Source organism: Tasmannia lanceolata, unplaced genomic scaffold, assembly GCF_043159265.1.
Source record: "Tasmannia lanceolata isolate RefF3 unplaced genomic scaffold, GAP_Taslan_0.1 ptg000003l, whole genome shotgun sequence".
Classification (NCBI taxonomy): Eukaryota; Viridiplantae; Streptophyta; class Magnoliopsida; order Canellales; family Winteraceae; genus Tasmannia; species Tasmannia lanceolata.
Genome location: NW_027518680.1, coordinates 2,644,152 through 2,664,633, shown reverse-complemented (window position 1 = coordinate 2,664,633; position 20,482 = coordinate 2,644,152). Strand labels below are relative to the sequence as shown.

Below are 20,482 nucleotides of genomic sequence, written 5' to 3'. Positions count from 1 at the left end.
CTAGTTGAGCCTTTTGTAGTCGGCATTTTACCATGGCACATGTTAAGAGGTGCACCTTGATGAGTGCACTATTTTCGACAAACATAGACTCCCATATGCATATATAATTCTAACTGTTTTCTCATTTTTGTTTATTTTACGCTTGATTGAAACTCAATACAATGTGACGTAAATCATTGTAACTTATATAATAGGAGCTTAGCCTTCTCATAAACGTGGGGAGTGTTGGGCTGTCAGCTTCTTCATCCTCTCTTATATGATATGTTGCGTATGGTTTTCTGGATTGCATTGATTGATATTTATGAAAACGTGAAATTTTCATGCACGTATCTCTAGGCCTCCAATAGAGAGGGCCAAATCGCCAATGTTTTGAGACTCTAAACAGTTTAAGGCTCCTCATCTTCGTATCATGTCAGCTATCTTGAATAAGAAAACTCTCACTGCTTTCAAGATCAGGATATGTGTAAAGAAGTGATCTAAGTCGCAATTTGTTGCACCAAAATTTGCCATTCAAGTTTGGCCCATTACTGTTGAACCCATCTTGATCGAATGAACCTACTACGTTGTTTTAAGTTTATGCTAAACAAGGATAAACTGTTGTTTTTTTGTTGTACTTTTATCTTACAGATTGGATGTCCCTCAGGCCAGACTGTGTGTGCGCCCTTCCAATGGTCCACAAAATCAATGGTCTAGATTGCACATACATGTGTCCTTGTGAAACCCAATAATGGATGGTTAGGATTGATACTGACTGCCTCTATCTGCCTAGTCCGACTTACATGGTGTAACAAATTGCCATCTGATTCATCAAAGAAATGTGTAATCTGTTAAATCCTCTCTAGCTGCCTCAGTCTAAACTCTAAAGTAACTGTTTTGGTTGTGATTTGAGCTCTGAGGTACTCTTCTAACCAGTTGTTGAGGTTGGCAATCTCCATCCATGGAAAATGGCTGCTCTGATACCAATGTTGGAATGTAATCTTCGCTTTGATACCAATGTTAAGGAATTTGTTCCACATCAGCTTTTTCTTGCTGACATCAGCAAAATCTTGTCTTGAAAAGGGTGTTCTCTCTTTCTCTCTCTACCCTCTCTCTCCACTCATCATAATATATTTCTCTAATTAATGCTTGTCCCCTCTTTTGTCTCCTACCTTTACCCACATAAATCCCAGGAAAAAAAAAAAACCCGGCATCCAAACAGAGCATAAGGGTGCCTTAATCAGATGGGAAGGCATATTATTCATAGATTTTAGTTTTTTTTTTTTTTTTATTAGCTCCGGCCTTCCTAGGCTCCCGTGTAAACGCTGAATCCGTAGCTATCTATAGTCCACTAAACACATCAGATGGGCCAAAATTGCAATTTGGGTGTACATCAGAATAGGAACATGAGGGCCCATTTAGATGCCCGTAATTAATTCTACTTAATTTTATTTAATTTGCAAATGGGACATTAAGGCCTCTTTTGAAGCCATTAACAATACTATTATTATAACTATTCAAGGCCCCTTTTGAAGGCATTTCTAGAGGTATCTGGATATAGAATACTTGTTCTTCTCGGAACCCCACATTTAGATACTTGGTAGAGAGAGATCTCACACCATAGAACCAGAGAGTTATGGATGGACAAATGGGTCTCAATATGACCCACACATTTTCCATAGATTTTATATGTGAAGAGACTGTTGAAAAGGATTACACGAAGCACAGGAATTACAGAATTTTGGATATGGATGCCCATCAAAACCCCAAGTTGCAGATGTGGCTAACTCATCCATTTTGTAGATGACGGAAAGCAGACCGCCAATTGCGTGATCAAAATGAAAAGCACCACAAACGTTTTCTAACCTTCTCAACCTCTTCACACACTCCCTTATCTTTCTCTCTATCATCTGACGTTACAGATTAGGTTACACTGAACTCCCATGAAAGCTCCTTTCCATGCAGTGTCTCCCTCAGTGTGACAAGAATACCATTTTGTCATGTGGGACCCACAGGGTTTCCCTACTCTTAGCCGACATGTCATCCTCATCTTCTCTCATGATCAAATTTTACACGCAATTTCCATGCAAAGATGAGAATCCAAAATAGTGATCAGCACAAGTAATCCCTGACCCATATCCTAATTTTAATGATTTTAAGGTTTGGTATCAGTCATCAGTCACAATGGGGTACAACAAAGGAATGCATATCCTTTCCTTGTAGAACTCCCTTTGATCTATGCAATTATTATAAGTTTGATGGGGTTGAACCCCTCACTTTGACTATTCGGATCCGGCGAAAATGGGTTAAACCCCATTCGATCTTTTTTCATTCCCTAAGCAAGAACAAACTAACAAAAGATTACAGTGATAACAGATATGAAAAAAAAAATAAGAAAACGAATGGGTCAATGAGCCGTGGTCCTTTATTAGCAATCGAAGGTCAAGGGTTAGGTCCAAACCGAACCACTATAGAAAGAGGGTTTGGTGGTTGTGCAATGAAGAAATGCGTCTCGAGTGGTAGTTATTTTGACAAAATGCAAAGACAAATTCTTCGGTGGCTTTGAATATTTAGGAGTTAAAAGTCGTTGAACGAATTAAATCCCACACAAACTAAAAGTTCATTTTGCCTTTCAAGAACCATATTTAGGTGGGACAATCCTACAATAAATTCTAGCTCTTTAAGCAAAAGTGGACCAGCCCACATGAGAACACCCTCATTTGAGGGGTTGTTTAGATAATATGGAAAATCTTTTCTATGGAAAATGAATTTTGGTCAAAATCTTAAATTTTCCTATTAGACACTGGAATTCTTCTTCCATGAAAATCCAAACAACTACTAAAGGTGGGTGAGAAAACGAGGAAAATGTGATAAGATTCCAGTTAGGAGAAGCTGAGAAAGGACAAAAATCCGATACCATACGCATACAATTTCCTAGTTAAGTTTTGGTTGTGTCATCTTCCCTAGAACCAAAAAATTTGGTGGAATTTATTTTTTAAATAAGCTTGTCCACGTACCTCGATTCATGCATCATGCAGTATAATCACATTTGGGCCCACAAGGAAACCGAGGCCCGGCCCAAGTTGTCTAACTGGATAAGTTGAAGTAGAGTCACACCCAAAACTTGAGTCAATTTATTATCAGCTAATGAGAAATTAAATACTCGGCAAAATTATTAATGGGTCAAGCTAAGAAAGAATAATTATTTTATGTGATAATATCACTCTCTATCTTGATTTATTGGTTCTTATCCGCTCATGATTAGATGTTATCCTCTAATTTTATCATGAAATTTTAAAGTTATCACTAAAGATTGGAATAATAACAGTAGTAAGAAAAATATTTATATAGAAATTAAATATATAATGAGCATTCATTTGCTGCGCTCGAGCACAGAAACAGGGTGGGGCCACATTTTGGGTGGGATCCAAAGCATTCATTTGATGGGCCCTTTCATGGGTAGGGTGTCCACCAAAAATCAGCTCCATTGGATCACCTTAGGGTGTCCATTTGTAGGGCTAAAAATGGACATATTTGTGGACAGACAGTATCTGTCCATTTTTGGCCCCACAAATGGACACCCATTGGTGATCCAACGGAGCTAATTTTTTGTAGGCCCCCCATCCATGATGGGGCCTTCCAAATGAATGCTTATGATCACCCCACCCCCCCACCCACCCCCCCTCCCCCTGTTTCTGTGCTCAAGCGCAGCTGCGCAGCAACCCTTTTCTCATATATAATAGTAGTAGTAAGAAAATTAAAAGATTTAAATAGAATTTTAACATTTAAGCTTAAAACTCTAAATTTGATTTTTGTTTTTTTTATAAAAAATAGCTTCCTTGTTCTGTAATTTTGCATCATATGGGGTATAATTTCTCATAAAAAGCTTACCCAATGACAATCATTATTGCCAGCTTGTGCAGTAGTGATCTATACTAGTGGGCCCTATCACCAAAAATCAAAGTGTTCGGATGAGCGGAACCATCTGATCAATGGGCATTTTGATCGCTGATTTTCCTAACCATTTGTTTGAAGTCTATCGATCGGACGGTTGGGATCATCTATTTGGTGTAATTTTCAAAATGTAGCTATATACGATAGAGCCCATCAGATGGACGATCTGGACCATCAAACGCTAGAACACAACAAGTGGACTGTTAGGATCATCAGATAATTGGGCACCCATTTGTGGAAATTAAAGGGTGCTGGACCCATCTCAATCCAGTACAGCTGGCGAAAAAGGAACCCTGTCTATTAAGCCTAGACCCCACCTTACAAACCATAAGTTGGGAAAAAACAAGGGGAGTGAAATATCTTTGGTTTCGCATTAACATATCGTGAAAATACCTTAATAAATAAAAAGTATACGAGAGATTAGGTTCTTTGCTTTTCGGCAACTCTCATCTGCCAAACCAAATGAAGTGGGAAAATTTTCTTTGTTGTACAGTTTGCTATCTTTCCATTGTAAATGATTTTGCTTCCCAACCAACCAAAAGAACCAAAAATCGGGTTGGTTTCCATTAATCATTAATTATATATTCTTATTAGCATAATAATGAGTCTTATTTTGTATAAAATATTGATTTTTTTAGGGAGGATGATATCCGCACACTTACTTTGATAGTGGCACTCTCATTTTATCCAAAGTTTTTCTAGTTAGCTAGGCAAATGTAAAAGTCTATAACCATGGTTTAAAATTTTGGTTTCGGTAACCGTTTCGGACCTTCAAAAAACCGAAATTTTGACTGACGTTTTGAGATTTCGGTCGAAATTTGGTATTAATTAAAAAATAATATTTAATTCATTTCAAAATTTCAGACTGAAATTTGGTAATGGCCGAAATTTGGAATTTCGGCAAATTTCGGTTTCAGTCTCCACCGAAATTTCGGATTTCGGTCGAAATTTAAAACCATGCCTATAACAACCCAAGAAAATTAGAGAGGAGTGCCATTATCCGAGTAAAGGAGTGTGGATACCCATTAACGTGTGCGTAACTTTTTTTCCCACAAGTATGGTATCATCTTGATTATGGACGATGATGATGATGATGATTATTATTTATGATATTAGTGGGTGGCGATTGTGGTGGGGGCCACACGACGGACGCTCTTTGTTTCAATTACGAATCCATGTTGCTCTTTTGAGTGAGTGAAGACAAGGGATTCCTTCGTACTTACGACACACATACGTTATAATCATCTCTATGTTTAGATCATTAGTTTATTATAGACATTTGCATTTGACATTGGGGGGAGGACCACTCATCTCTTTTACCTATACAATATTAGGGGTGCAACTTGGCTGGAGCTGGGCCCAACTCGAACACCACAAGTCTATCTAGATTTCAACTTCGGTTGGCCCTCCATTTTCCCCGCGACCTTTCATTTTTTCAGGGCCGGCAACAAAGTCTTTTGGACCGTACCATGCCACATAAGCTAAGGAACTGAAATTCAACTACCATCCACTAATAATTTCAAATATTTGACACAATTTCTGAACCATTTTCCTTCTGTAGATATGGAAAATAGCAAAGCTGAATATCAACCGATATTTGAAAACAAAAGGAAGAGAAAAATGTCAAATATCTATATATCAAGGTTTTAAATTTCGGTTTCGGAAAGCATTTCGAAACCAAATTTCAGTAATTTCGGCTGAAATTTTGGGATAATATTAAATAAAAAATAAAAAATAGATTTTTTGGAGATATCCCTTAAATTTCGGGGAAAACGAAATTTCGATCAAAATTTTGATCGAAATTTTGTAACGTTTCGATTTCAACCAATTTCAATTTCGGTCAAAATTTAAAACCTTGCTATATATAAACATTGAGAAAATAAGAATAATAAGAAATATATGAGAAAAATGTAAAGATACTTTAAAAAAAATGCATGATAGCCCACCACAAGTAAAAAAAAAAAAACTAAGAGAGCCTCAGTATATAGAAAATTAGAAGTGTTTGTGAAAATTAGAAAATAACAATTAAATGAGAAAATTATAAAATAATTATAAAAATTAATTTACAATGGGCCTACCCACACATATTGAAAATTGCAAGTTACTTGTAAAAGTTACATTAGTGGCCCACCCTCAGTGTGCCATATTCATGAAATGAAATAATATAAATGGTGTGCTCACCCTTGGCATATCACATTCATGGAATGAAATAAACGGGCCATATAAAAGTACAAGAGGGGCCTATGTGTGACCCGAGATGAGAGTACAAATAGAGCCTACATATGTATAGGCCATCGAAAGAATTCAGGTGGGCCCAATTTGTGGGGCCAGTTGAGATGAAAGAACATGTGAGTCATACTTGTGAGGCCAAATTAAGTACTGTGGCGCATATGTTTGCTCACATGAGAGTGTAAGTGAGGCTACTCTTGTAGTCTTGTGAATCACATGAGAGTAAAAGTATGGCCTACTTGTGGCAGGCCAAGTGAAATATCCAATGAGACTTATACTTGGAGACTTTATAAAAGTACAAGTAGGTCCTATAAATGATCTCACACATTACAGTGGTATCAAACATTTACACACTCTATTTATCTATGCAATTCAAATTTGTAAATCTACTCCCCAAATTGATAAATCGACTCCCCATGTCTCTTTCTCTCTCCTCGACACTCCCCTTCAAATTTATGGAAATCTACTCCCCAAATTGATAAATCGACTCCCCATGTCTCTTTCTCTCTCCTCGACACTCCCCTTCAAATTTATGGGGCGAATATGGCCGATAAAAAGGCCAATAAATAGGACGTACAAAGTTGTATCGGCCAAAATATTTTTCTTGAAGAAACATAGTTATTATAACCTAGAGTGGGTCATCATAAAAATAATAAAAAGGCGCTTGGACATATCAAGGAAGGCTACTGATAATGGCACTACCAAATTTTAATAATGAGACGAACACACCTGAGATTAACTCAAGGTGAATTCGTCTCATTATCAAAACACGGTAGTTGATTAAGATCCTTAGAATTGGGCATGTGCTTTACTCCGTAGTCCATAGTCCATACTCCAAAAGTGAATTAAACAGGACAAACAAAGTCTGTTTTTTCTGTTTTCCTTTTTGACATTTTCCATACATGAGTTTTTATACCTCCTCGGATCTTGACGGTGATCTCTCTTCGTTTGTCTTTTTCTGAGAAACGCGGAAAAAAGGTCGGACTACATAGAGATGGCCAGCTGCCAATAAAGCCAGCGTTATTTTCCAACTCGGTGGCTCGCTTTCCAACGTCAGACGATTCAAATTTTAAACCATAACGGTTACTTTGAAAGTAAAAAAATGCTAAAAGGTAGCTGTAACCCACTTTCCTAGCACCCATGTTTTTGGGCCATTTGTGCCGTGTGTGTCCCATGTGGACTAGGTCAGATCAATGTGTGTGCTGCGCACCATTGGACTTGATCAGATCCGTTAATCCAACTAGCGAACACAAGTTCGGCCCACTTCTAGTGAGACTAGCCTTTCAACGGGGTCCGATCCGACTGACCATTCGGACAGACATAGAGGTAAAATTACCGATATCATTAAGAATTGTAATTTTAATTTTTGTGTCCCATATGCGACTCAAAATTTGGTCTATAGCATCGACCCCTATATTGATTGCCACGGTTAGTTGTTTTCTTTATACCTTTAGGCCACATTTGTATACCCAGAAGATTTCGTTTTAGATTTCTCACATTTGCAGTTGAGATTTGGAACTAGATCGGATACTTCGATTTTCTAATCAGCTACAACAATGAAAAAAAAATCTAATGCTCAGGAATCTCTTCAGCAAGACATTATTTGGAAGTCTATATCTATGGCAATTACCTTCACCCACGCTGCTTCTCGACCTTGCTACAGCAACAGCATAACGTCCCTCTCTCCTCTCGTTCAACATGAGCATGAGGATGATTGATGTATTTTGTATCCAAGACTCAAATCCAAATCCAAATACAAAAGCATGAGGTATCCAGACGTGGCCTTACATTAATTTTGCCGCAACTGAGCTAGTAGACAGGCAATTGAGCTGCTTCATCATCTATTAGTGTTTTTCCATAAGAATGTTGGGACTAAGACCATGTGGGACCGTAGGTTGATTTGTTTTGTTTTTTAACGATAATATTATTAAACCAAAGCGAAAGCACCAGAAGACTGAGGGGTCCAAAACAGCAAATACATGAAAAATTGGCAACCATCACCAAAATTAAATAAAGGAAAAAAAGAAAAAATAAAACTAAACAAAACTTGTTGTTGAGGAATGTGATCAAAAATCATTATAAGTTTCTTATCAACTCCATACCGGAGTAGAACATCCACTCATTGATTAATAAGATCAATAAATTATGAATAATTTATTGATCTTAATATACGATTGCCCGACACGGGTAGTCGAACTCTAGTAATATATATTAATATGATCAATAAATTATGAATAATTTGATCTAACAGCATGATTTGGTGTTTGAGTTGCCGTGCGAGTATGAGCTATAATGTGGGGCCAATTATGTCAATTTCAAGAATAAGAACAAGATATTATCATTATCCCCTCTCATTACTTGCACGCTTCCCTTATAACTTGATTTGAACTGGAAAGTGGGCAACTCTAACCCTTTTTTAAGCCAAATCAAGTTATAAGGGGAGCGTGCAAGTAATGCAGGGGGAGTGAAAATATCATCGTCCTTTATTTAATATATTATGATGATTTGTAATGTGTTGAATATCTTCAATCACATGTCTACGTACTGGGACCCATTTTAGATGTGGACCAATAACCTTTTTTTCAGCAATTTATAAATTCCTCAAAACTTCCCTGATCAGAGAGGTAGGACCGTCCGATCTAATCAGCCCATATATGATGGGCCCATAAGTTTAATGATCTAGATCACTTATTGGATTATAATGAATAAATAATAAATTTTCCAGAATAGCCTTACTTTATTGAACAAAAATACCTAATATATCACACAATTAAAATAAGGGAACCTATATATCTTTATAAACTGTAATAGAACGTTGTTTAAAGACATGTAAATAAAAAAGAAAAAGACAAGTCGGGTGTCCATGATCGGATTCATACATGCATGCACTTCTTTCCTTGGACATAAGTCACCACACAAAAGAGATTACTCTTTGCTTTTTTATTTACTCACTTTCTTCCACGGCAACTAACCCTCAATATCTTAGATTTTAATGAAAGCGAAAGCCTATCATTTTTCACAAGTTATATATGATTAGATGGCATTATTCACATGCATTACTATTTCAATTATCATTTTTTATTTTGTTTCTACATATTGTAATATCAGAACGAGGAATCGGAGCATGTCCGTCACTCCATTTCAATCCTTCCTTCCATTTGTAAATCCCTAAATTTTTTCGTAATTAGAAAATCATAACCTTTAATTCAACGTCCTACAAATGGATGGGTAGGAAATAATAAAGATCATTAGTCTAATATTCACTAGCCAGAAGTCCTCTGTCTTAACTGTCAATTTCATCCCACTTAAGTTGGTATTGGATTATGACAGATCAACACCTCGCCCCAAATCAACGGTGTTAATCATTCCACGTCATACACAGCTGGGCCAGGCCAGTTAATTTGCACCAACAAACTATAGAGACTTCACAATATTATTATCTTCTATCCAAACATGCAAGATCTGCAATTTGAACAATTAATATTAGGGTGTGACGACCCCATTGTAATACAATGAGGCATGCCTAATAGTACATAGTGGGCCCCATGGTTTTTGGGCCATCAGGCCTATTAGATGTGCGGTTAGGATTACCCAAGGGAGGCGCACTATATATGTACTCGTAAGCATGCCTCAGTGTATTCCAAGAAGATTGTTGCCTACGATTTGTGGGACCCATTTGAATTCAAACCCTCTTTCTCATTATCTTTAGATGATACCATGCTTAGCTGAGAGAGAAAGATGAAGGATAATGAAGATGCTATAACTTTCGGCATAATTTGATTTCCTTGAAAGGGAAGATTGCAAGGAAAAACACAATTAAAAGAAAAAGAGAGCGGCTATTATGAATTTTCATATAAGAGGAGAGAAAAGATGAAAAATCTTTTTTAAAAATACGGAACAAAGGAAGAAACTTATCCGGTAATTCATGAAGTCGGCTCACTGAATCTTACTTTTCTCTTTTATACCTTTCCTTTAAAGGAAATCCAAAAAGAGAATGAGTAGCTGATCTTATTATTATCTGGATATTTCTCTCATAATTTGTATTTTGAGTAGTAAAAATATATGTGAATGACAAGCAATGTGACTGGGCCCACCCACTTGATATGACTATAAAAGATTGGGCCGCGCCGAATATTATCCGATCTGACAATCCTAACCGTCTGTTTGGAGGGCTTCAATGTTGATCTATGTTCAACTTTTTCATAAACCGTTCATTTGTATCCCGTGGGCGTGATTTATTGGCTTTTTCTATCACCATGGTGGGGCCACTATATGAATGGTTTTGATCATACCGATGAGGCAATGACACAGGTGGGGCCCGAATTGTAGAATAAATTTTATTACAAATATTTTAAGAAAAGATAATATATAGTGTTCCTGCTCAGACAGCTTATCTGAGCAGCTGCTTCAAAAACTCATCTGGCCCACATTTTTTGGGTGATCCAAAGCATTTATATGAAAGGTCCTTCCATGGATAGGGTGTGTATCAAAAATCAGTCCTACAAGATCATCCTAACACAATCAAAGGTGGAGGGGGGGGATGGACAGACACTGTTTTTAACCATTTTTTCCCTCCACAAATGGCAAAGTTAGAATGATCCTAAAGTGCTCATTTTTGGTACACACCCTATCCATGGAAGGGCTTTCCAAATGCTTTTCACTTAAGAAAATATCCGTGAAACTTGGAATTTCAATTTATCTCTTTCAACATGACAAAAATTAAATTTAATTGCCTTGTGATTCTCAGCATGCATATTTAATTTATAATCACTTCTCAACATGCATATTTAATTTATAATCACCAAATCCATACAAAATTTAAGCCAATTAATATAATGCTAATTTGTAAATGTATGAAAATTTAATAAGGATTTCTGATTAAAAAAAATGTAAAGTGGCTTGAAAGAGTTATAAAAATAATATTTTCTTGAGTGTCCTTTAGCATCATTCTATGGATTTTTTTTTCTTTGATTTTTTGTGAGGTACCCCTTGGCCTTGACGACCACTCAACGGTTCTCACAATAATATTATTTTTAAGACCGGTTAATATTATTTTTAAGACCTGTTATGAAAGGTGACTGAGAAACCAAGAACTAAAAATTAAATATTCTTTTTTTTTTTTTCCTTCCTTTATAAGACCTGGGGGGGGGGGGGGGCATTGATATCGGCACTAGTTGGGAATTGGGACAAAGGCCTAGTTGAGTTGAGCTGAGTTGGCTGAATGGATTGATATTGGCACTCAGATTCTTTTCCCGAAACACAATTTAATCCACCCATGTACATCTCCATACCCAATTAAGAAGAGTCTTTACATGTTGAAGGACTGTTACAAAACAAAATACAGTGGGGCCCATCTTTTGGGGTGATCTGAACCATTGGGTCCCACATAGATAGGCCATGCCCCAAAAATCTTCTCCATATGATATTCCTAACCCTCTTTGATGGTTTCAGCCACGACTTATAAGGCAAGCTGGTCTTTCACTTGTTAAAGAATTGGTCCTGAACTGCCCCCTGTGTGTTAGGTTGCAATAATTGATTCCCGAACTGCCGTCTGCCATGAGTTATTGTTTACTATGAAAGGGTAGACTCTGATCATTAAATGATCTGTCTTTGTTATATAGTTTGTAGATTACAAAGGTGGCAAAAAATCTCTCTCTTTATTTTTTTGGTAGGCCTAATAAATAGCAAAAGCTTGACACTAATTTTAAGTACAAAAGATTTACCCAAATTGGGTTTCATAATGGAAATGATATTCTGACTCCCTTCTTTTAATAATAACACCATTTCTTTTCTTTACAGTCTACAAAACTTCTACTCAGCTGTTAAAATCTGTTACAATACTCAAAAGCTATTGATACTGATAGCCGCTCAAAATGTGTTTAATAGAGTGATGGGTGCACTTATCAAAACAGAGGGGTGAATATATCATTTTCTTTGGAATGGTTGAAATGCATTTATTCACCTAACCCCATTGTTACCTACCCCAGAAGAAAATTTTGTGCAGAGGGCCTGTTTTGGATCTTTGGTATTTTTTTCTTGGAAAAAACTTTTCTCGATAATAGAGAAAGTAAAAAGTTTTTAACCTGTTTTTTAATTTTCCAAGAAAGTTAAATTCTTGTTTATAGCAACGACAAACACGTCTTAATTCCCAATAAAATTAGCCAATTATGTAACCCACGAGTATTGAGCATTTTGATCTTTTAGGATTAGTGTCCGTAGTTCATATGTTGTTCCGAGTTATGGATCTCCCTCTCATATGTCCCGAGTCAGAGAGAGCTTATCGTGCCTATATCAAATAAACCGGTAGGGGTCATCGCAAAACTCCAGCTTACGAGAATTGCCAACGGAGTGTCTTGAATGAATAAATAAAAGGCAAAATTGTCAATGGGGGACATCAAAATACGAGAATTGCCAACGGAGGACACACTTTTGAAAAATTGTTTTAAGAGGGTTGATAACCCCCTTTTAGAGACTTGATAAACCCCTTTCGTCTCTCCCTAACAATTTTTCAAAGGTGTGTCCCCCATTGGCAATTCTTGTGTTTTGATGTCCCCCCATTGGCAATTTTTCATAAATAGAAAAATCACCTTTTTATTATTATTTTTTCAGAGAAGACGAATCAATAGTCTGTCAATAGCCACCAAACATGAACTGCGTAGAAAACAGAGGAAATGCCTCATCTAGAACTAGAAATATATTCCCCTTGTCTGTTGAAAATTCAATAATTTAGCATTATACTATTACAGTAAATCCGTGACACTCACTCAACGGTTAAATTTGTCACACCCTCTTCTAATAGCTAAATCCAATCCAACAAAAAAAAGAAAGTCTCATTTTCTATTTGCTCTGCTCCTGGAATCTCTTCTGCAAAGTTACTAATTTGAGAATAGCCAACAAATAGAGAATGGTACATTTAATCTAATATTTTAATTTTTTTTTCTTTTGATCATCAATTAGAAAACCCAAAAAGAAAATAAAAACAAGCACCTGCCATTAAAAAAAAGCACCTAATTTGACTCTGGTTATCATCTCCATTATTAAAAATACTAAGATATGCGCAATTACGTAATAACACCTGCCATTAAGAGAAGACACTAATGTGAAACCCTTAAATTAAAGTGGGGTATTAGAAGCAAGACTAAGGTGTTAGTAGAACTGGCTATATTGGTATTTTCCTAATTAAAGTTTGAGTAATTTAGAGAGTTTCTAAAGATCATAGGACATGAAAATTTCTAGTCTAATGACATTTTAAATCAGAAACTTATCCAAATTAAAAACTTCCAAAATGAAAACCTTTGTTAGGAATCAACGAGGACCGTCGATCTAGGAGTCAGTTTGATCGCCTGATAATCTTCGTCTGAAAATATTCTTCGAAGTTTTCGGCCGTTGATCTGTGTGATCTTGAAATATGCTCTGAATCAAATACACCAAAAAGAAAATAAAATCAAACACGTAACGTAATTGGATGAGGATCCACGTAAGATGAATGCTGGACATTGAAATTGGGTCCCAATTTCACTTTCAAACTCTCATTTTTTGTGCTTTAAAAGCAGTTGCAAATCTCCATTCGTTACAAACACACAACACAAAACATGTTATGGTTTCTCTGTGCCCAAAAACAAGAGGAGAAGAGAAAATAAAATAGCAGAGAAGAAAAAACAGAGCCACAGCTGTTATATTCCTCCCTTTCTCTCTCTAACCATTCTCTGTTCTCTGCAGCACCATCTCTCTCTCTCTTTAGAAAAAAAAAGAGAAGGAGAAAAAGCCCATTGCTTTGAGCTTCTGGTTATGGGTTTAGAACCAGCCATGTGCAACAGAGGAAAATCTCTGCTGCTATTGAGCACCACCACCACTTTGTTGGTTTTCTTCTTTTCTTCTTTACCTTTGGCCACATGCTCTGTTTCGTACGACCACAGGGCTATTATTGTAAATGGGCAGAGGAGGATTCTCATCTCTGGTTCTATCCATTATCCGAGAAGCACTCCCGAGGTATTAAAAAAATGATTTTTTTGAGAATGCTGGTGATGGGTATCTCTGCTTTTTGAGTTTTTGGCATTTTTTCCCTCTTATTGATTTTTTTTCCCTTTTTTTGGATTTGGGTCTTTTTCAGATGTGGCCGGATCTTATTCAGAAGGCCAAAGATGGAGGTTTGGATGTAATTCAGACATATGTTTTTTGGAATGGACATGAACCTTCTCCTGGGAAGGTATTAAATGTTGAACTTATAAAAATTAGGACTTTTATTTTTTTTTCATTTATTGGCTGATATATTTGGGTTTTTTGTTCTTCTTTTTTTGTAGTATTATTTTGAAAATAGGTATGATTTGGTTCGGTTCATCAAGCTGGTGCAACAAGCAGGCCTCTATGTTAACCTCCGGATTGGCCCATATGTCTGTGCTGAATGGAATTTTGGGTAAGTAAGAGAAAAAGAATAATAAATAAATAAAAATATTTACTTTTTCTATTTGTTATTTTTGTTATTTCTGATGAATTTCAAGCGCAAGAGTTCTAAATTTAAGCTATCTTTTCTTTCCCAGAGGTTTCCCTGTTTGGTTGAAATACATTCCTGGTATAAGTTTCAGAACTGATAATGGGCCTTTCAAGGTTTGTATCCAATACTTGAAGATTAGTTTTTTGGGTAATGTTTTGAAGTTTTGTCTTGTTAGCTCAAGTAATTGATTGCTTGCGTTTGAATGATTATTAAGGCGGCTATGGCGGGATTTACCACCAAGATTGTGGAGATGATGAAGGCAGAAAGTTTGTTCGAATCACAAGGCGGTCCAATCATTCTGTCACAGGTGAATTGATTAATAGATTGATTATCCAACCTCTTTCAATCCTTCAGAAATGGGTTCTTGTTGTTTTATCCCGAAGTAGGCATGAATCGACAATTCATGCTAATTTAGGCTCTTTATCTCAATTTTACTGATGAACCAATGAGTTGCACCTATCCAAAATTTGATGGGCCCCCCTCTCTCTTTGTATGGTCACAGATTGAGAATGAGTATGGGCCAGTGGAGTGGGAGATCGGCGCTCCTGGAAAGGCTTACACAGAATGGGCAGCGAATTTGGCCGTTGGCCTCGGCACTGGAGTCCCATGGGTCATGTGCAAACAAGATGATGCCCCTGATCCCATTGTATGTGCCTTTGCCTTTTACCCTTTATTGCAATTTCATTGCATCTTTCTCGGTAGTTCTTAGTGATGTTTCCTTTCTTTGTGATTTTACTAATTTGGGTCCCACTCAATGTGTGTGAGAATGTCTTTGGGTGATCATGGAGCCCAATGTTGTTATATCTCATCTCACATGGTTCATTTTATTTTTGGCTTTCTTGAGCCATCCCTTTCTATCTGTTATGTTTTGTCTGTAGTTAATATGGGGGTGCCTTTTTTAACTTTGTCCTGATAGAAATGATGTCTAGCCATATCATTGTTGTGTTTCTCATAATCATTTCTAACAACATTCCATTGTCGAAAATTTGCGGAAATTGATTCTGATCCCAGAGAGTTAAATTATTGAAATTATTGAGCAAGAGTCATATGCATATCCTGTTTGTAAGATATGGTAACTGTGCCAATCGACAACTGCTAAATATTGTTTTTCCTGATTTTGTTGATCTTGCGACAGATAAACACCTGCAATGGTTTCTACTGCGAGTGGTTCACTCCCAACCAGCCCTACAAACCCAAGATGTGGACAGAAGCGTGGACTGGCTGGTAAATTAACTTTCTGTTCCGACCGCTTAATAGTTCAAAACTTATTAACTCATTAGAGTTTTTCCTAGCTAATTATCATTTTTTTCTATGTTCATTGTACCTGCAGGTATACAGAATTTGGTGGTCCAGTTCCTCACCGACCAGCTGAAGACCTTGCGTTTTCTGTTGCAAGGTTCATACAGAAAGGCGGGGCATTCATTAACTATTACATGGTGACTAGTAATTCACATTCACAAAATATTATATATTGTTCTTACATAAATTCAATTGAAAGTTATTTTCCTAGAAGCTTAATTTAGACATCTAAGTATCTAACTAATTGTATCCTTCCTTGTGCACTCCAGTACCATGGAGGAACAAATTTTGGCCGAACAGCTGGTGGTCCTTTCATTGCAACAAGCTATGACTATGATGCTCCACTTGATGAATATGGTATGCGAAATTTAGTGTCAAATGTTTATCCCTTAACATCTTTTATGTAGCAATTTTCCCATTCCATATAAATGTGCTGGAACTGACATAGGACAGCCTTGCCTTTCATCCTAGATTCATCTGATACTAGTATTCAATATGAAAGCTGGTCTTTTTTAAATTATACATGTAGGGAACTTGTATATAATAGTTAATAAACCGCACTTCTTTTTTGTATAGTAATACTTGCCACGTCTTGGTGACTGGTTTCTTTTTCTTTTCTAGGACTATTAAGGCAACCTAAATGGGGCCATTTGAAAGACCTGCACAGAGCCATCAAAATGTGTGAACCGGCTTTAGTTTCTGGAGATCCCACAGTGACATCACTTGGGAATAATCAAGAGGTTTGGATCGCTGAGAACATTTTCATGTCTTTGGATAACATGTTAGCATTAAGTAATTTAGCACTAAGACTTTTTGCATTCGCTGCCCAGTCCTATGTCTACAAGTCAAAATCAGGAGCTTGTGCGGCATTCCTTGCGAACTATGATACAAATTCTTTTGCAAAAGTGGAATTTGATGGCATGCACTACAATCTACCACCATGGTCTATCAGCATCCTTCCTGATTGCAAAAACACAGTTTTCAACACTGCAAGGGTGAGGAAGGCTTTGCTGAATTGAACTTCACTTGTTCTTGAACACATTAAAATAAACTCACTCATCGTATCTCTATTCAGGTTGGTGTCCAAACCACGCAGATGACAATGCTGCCACTACAAAGTGATGGGCTTTCTTGGGTATCATACAACGAGGAGACTGCTTCCTATGAAGATGATTCGATCACAACGGTTGGGTTGTTGGAGCAGATAAATGTTACAAGAGATGTGACTGACTATTTGTGGTACATGACCGCGTGAGTATCAAACCTGTCATGGTCGCTGGGTTCTTAATGAACAAAGTTTATCTCTTATTTATATCATGCTCTCTATCCCTCTCTCTCAGTGTCACAATAGGCCCAGATGAAGAATTTTTGAAGAATGGCAACTACCCTGTCCTTTCCGTGTTATCAGCAGGCCACGCTTTACATGTCTTTATCAACGGTGAGCTGTCAGGTAGGTATCTTAGCTAATAAAAATACCCAACCATGATTCATCAGAGAATGCCTCCTGCCACTAGCCTTTTTTTTATTAGGAATTAATTACTAAACCTTTGTCTATTGTTTGGCAGGGTCTGTTTATGGGAGTTTAGAGAACCCAAGACTAACATTTACTGGCAACGTGAAACTGATGGCGGGCAGTAACAAGATTTCACTTCTAAGCATAGCTGTTGGCCTCCCGGTTAGTTCAATTTCCTTATCGGTTATGTTTCATGTTCTACGAAACAATGTATTGGTAGCCAATTTGACTCTCCTCCTTTCATTTGATGGGTCTAGAACGTGGGGACGCATTTTGAGACTTGGAATGCTGGAGTTCTTGGTCCAGTTATGTTGAATGGTCTCAATGAGGGAAGAAGAGATTTGTCATGGCAGAAATGGTCATACAAGGTTTGTCTTCTTCTTATCTACTCTGTTTCCTTTCATTTCTGCAAAAACTCTGCAAATAGCAAATTAGATGTTCCTCTTCAGATTGGTTTGAAAGGTGAAGCTTTACAACTTCATTCACTCAGTGGAAGTTCATCAGTTGAGTGGGTAGAAGGACCATTAGTGGCTCAAAAACAGCTCCTAACATGGTACAAGGTACAGGCCTCAAACATCATAGACTTTTAGTATGAATTCTTAAATAGCTCTCTTATTATTAAATCAGTACATGACATCCTTTTCATCATGTAATGGTTTCAGACTATCTTCAATGCACCGTCCGGGGAGGATGCCTTGGCTTTAGATATGGGTACCATGGGAAAGGGACAAATATGGATAAACGATCAGAGCATAGGACGCTACTGGCCTGCTTACAAAGCAAGTGGTAGTTGCGGCGATTGTAGTTATAGTGGAGAATACAGTGAGAAAAAATGCCAAAGTAATTGTGGGGAGGCCTCCCAAAGATGGTAAGAGGGCTGATTTCTTTTAGTAACAATCCTAGGGAGTGAAGATTATAATATATTTGAAAATCAATGAACTGATAGATAAATACATATGGCAGGTATCATGTCCCTCGATCTTGGCTAAAACCAACAGGGAATTTGTTGGTTGTGTTTGAAGAATGGGGTGGTGATCCAACTGGAATTTCTTTGGTAAGAAGAACAGTAGGAAGCGTCTGTGCCGATGTTTCTGAATGGCAACCGACACTGAAGAATTGGCATATCAAAGCCTATGGGAGACCCGAGAGACCCCTAAGGCCCAAAGCCCATCTATCATGTGCCCCTGGACAGAAAATCTCATCCATAAAATTTGCTAGTTTTGGGACTCCACAAGGAGTATGCGGAAACTTTTGGGAAGGAAGCTGTCATGCCCACAAATCATATGATGCTTTCGAAAAGGTATGTGACATTCTTCCAATTATTAGTCCATCACATGTCTTGGAGGATAATAATGGATCAACCCAAATATAGCAGTAAGCATGCCATCAACTTTGGCATGCTGATGTGAAATGTAGTTTTTTTCTTTTTCTTCTAATGTCTTCGAGAATTTAACACAGGAGAATCTGTTGCAGAATTGCATCGGGCAAGAATGGTGCTCGGTTACCGTAGCCGCTGAGGTTTTTGGAGGAGACCCATGTCCTAATACCATGAAGAAGCTCTCTGTCGAGGCCATCTGCCAGTAATGTGTTAAAGCCAATAAATTAAATAAAGAAGATGATGCCGATGCTCCTTTGGCATTTATATACACTGCAAGTACATATTTGTGGTTCATGTTTATCCTGCACACGCAAGATCATTGTCATTGGTTTTGGCACACAGGTGAAGTTGTGGTAACTACAACACACACTACAAAGCCCATATATTGATTAATTAGCGAGAGGAAGCATTTGTATATACATAAGTTAGCTGTTTGTTAAATACAGCTTGTAAGTAATACAAAGATGGAAGGGTATTTGATTGGAGCAGATAAGACTACAGATTTTATGTCCACGTGCAAATTTTTAGGTTCATAGGGCAAGCTCTTGACTTGCAAGGAATTGGTTTTCTTTCTTAGCCAACCCTTCTGGGTAAGCAGTTGTTTGATTGCTTATGGGGTTTGAGCTGTTGTCATTGTTTTATCTTGAAGTTAGAATTTTCAATAAATATATGCTCAAAAAGTTGTTTGAATTGTCATCTTCTCGTGCAATCTTTGCTAGCATTTTTTATTTCTGTCTTTATTTTTTTTTCTTCTTTTTCGTCATTTGCCAAAATTAAAAGTTAAATGCATGAGTGAAGCACAGGCACAGGGTCAGATCAGATGCAACTTTTTGAAACTTCAGAGGTACCACTGTACATCTCATGTATTAACTTTGACGCCCTTAATTGCTCGTTGATGAGTGCTAAATATGACCTTGAAAGCTCACCAATACCTCTCCACATCTACAAGCACACAAGGGACATATACGAATATCATGGAGGAAGAATATGTAGAATGGCCACCATGGGTTTATATACCAAATATATGATTCATGTAAATTGCAAGAATTTCAAACTTCATTGGGTCCATGCTCATGTTGGAGTTGTTAAGAAAATTGCGGCGTAGAGAGGCTAACCGTGTAAAAACAATAAAGAAAATTGGCAAGCAAGCAGAAAAATAGAGAAAAAAGGAAGTGGGGAGCAAAGAGAAACCAGAACAAACACACCGGATTTACGTGGTTCGGCAAAGCCTACGTCCACGGGCGACAATCTCTTCTTCTTTCTTTATTTAATAATGGCAGCAAAGTACAAGAGAATACAAACCCTAAAAATCTCCACAAAGTTGTTTTTCTTTGTTTTTGGGGTTTCACATACAAGCAACAACTCACAACTGTCAAAAACCCAAAAAGGAATAGATATCCACGTTTTGGAGGAGTTTCCAATATTTGGGAAACCAAACAAAGTAACTTTCTTTTCGTTATTACCTTGCTTGACCTACAAGCAACCTGATAAAAGAAGTTGCCATTATTTGGCATGGCTTCAACGTTTCAACATTTTCCCACTTGAAGACATGTTCCATCATCAAGAAAGAATCAACCAAGAGATCACTGCGACAAGCTACTCATCAAGCAAGTTCAAGCCCAAGAGAAGTCCTACACCAATT

General features: G+C 37.3%; 1 protein-coding gene across 2 annotated transcripts; it reads left to right on the top strand.

The window, feature by feature from the left end:
• The first annotated feature begins 13,724 nt into the window (after positions 1-13,724).
• Positions 13,725-19,530, top strand: LOC143847568 (beta-galactosidase-like). 2 transcript variants are annotated; one of them, XM_077356473.1, is made up of 19 exons: positions 13,725-14,148; positions 14,270-14,365; positions 14,460-14,572; positions 14,697-14,763; positions 14,865-14,957; positions 15,153-15,296; positions 15,786-15,874; positions 15,981-16,086; positions 16,219-16,306; positions 16,571-16,689; positions 16,780-16,944; positions 17,025-17,200; positions 17,290-17,399; positions 17,515-17,624; positions 17,720-17,830; positions 17,912-18,022; positions 18,125-18,330; positions 18,426-18,762; positions 18,921-19,530. In XM_077356473.1, the coding sequence occupies exons 1-19, from the start codon at positions 13,948-13,950 to the stop codon at positions 19,044-19,046; spliced, it is 2,568 nt and encodes an 855-aa protein (XP_077212588.1). In that variant the 5' UTR covers positions 13,725-13,947; the 3' UTR covers positions 19,047-19,530. The 2 variants fall into 2 exon arrangements, with proteins under 2 accessions (XP_077212588.1, XP_077212598.1); XM_077356483.1 differs by having other exon boundaries at positions 13,726-14,148; positions 18,936-19,530.
• Positions 19,531-20,482: the final 952 nt, after the last annotated feature.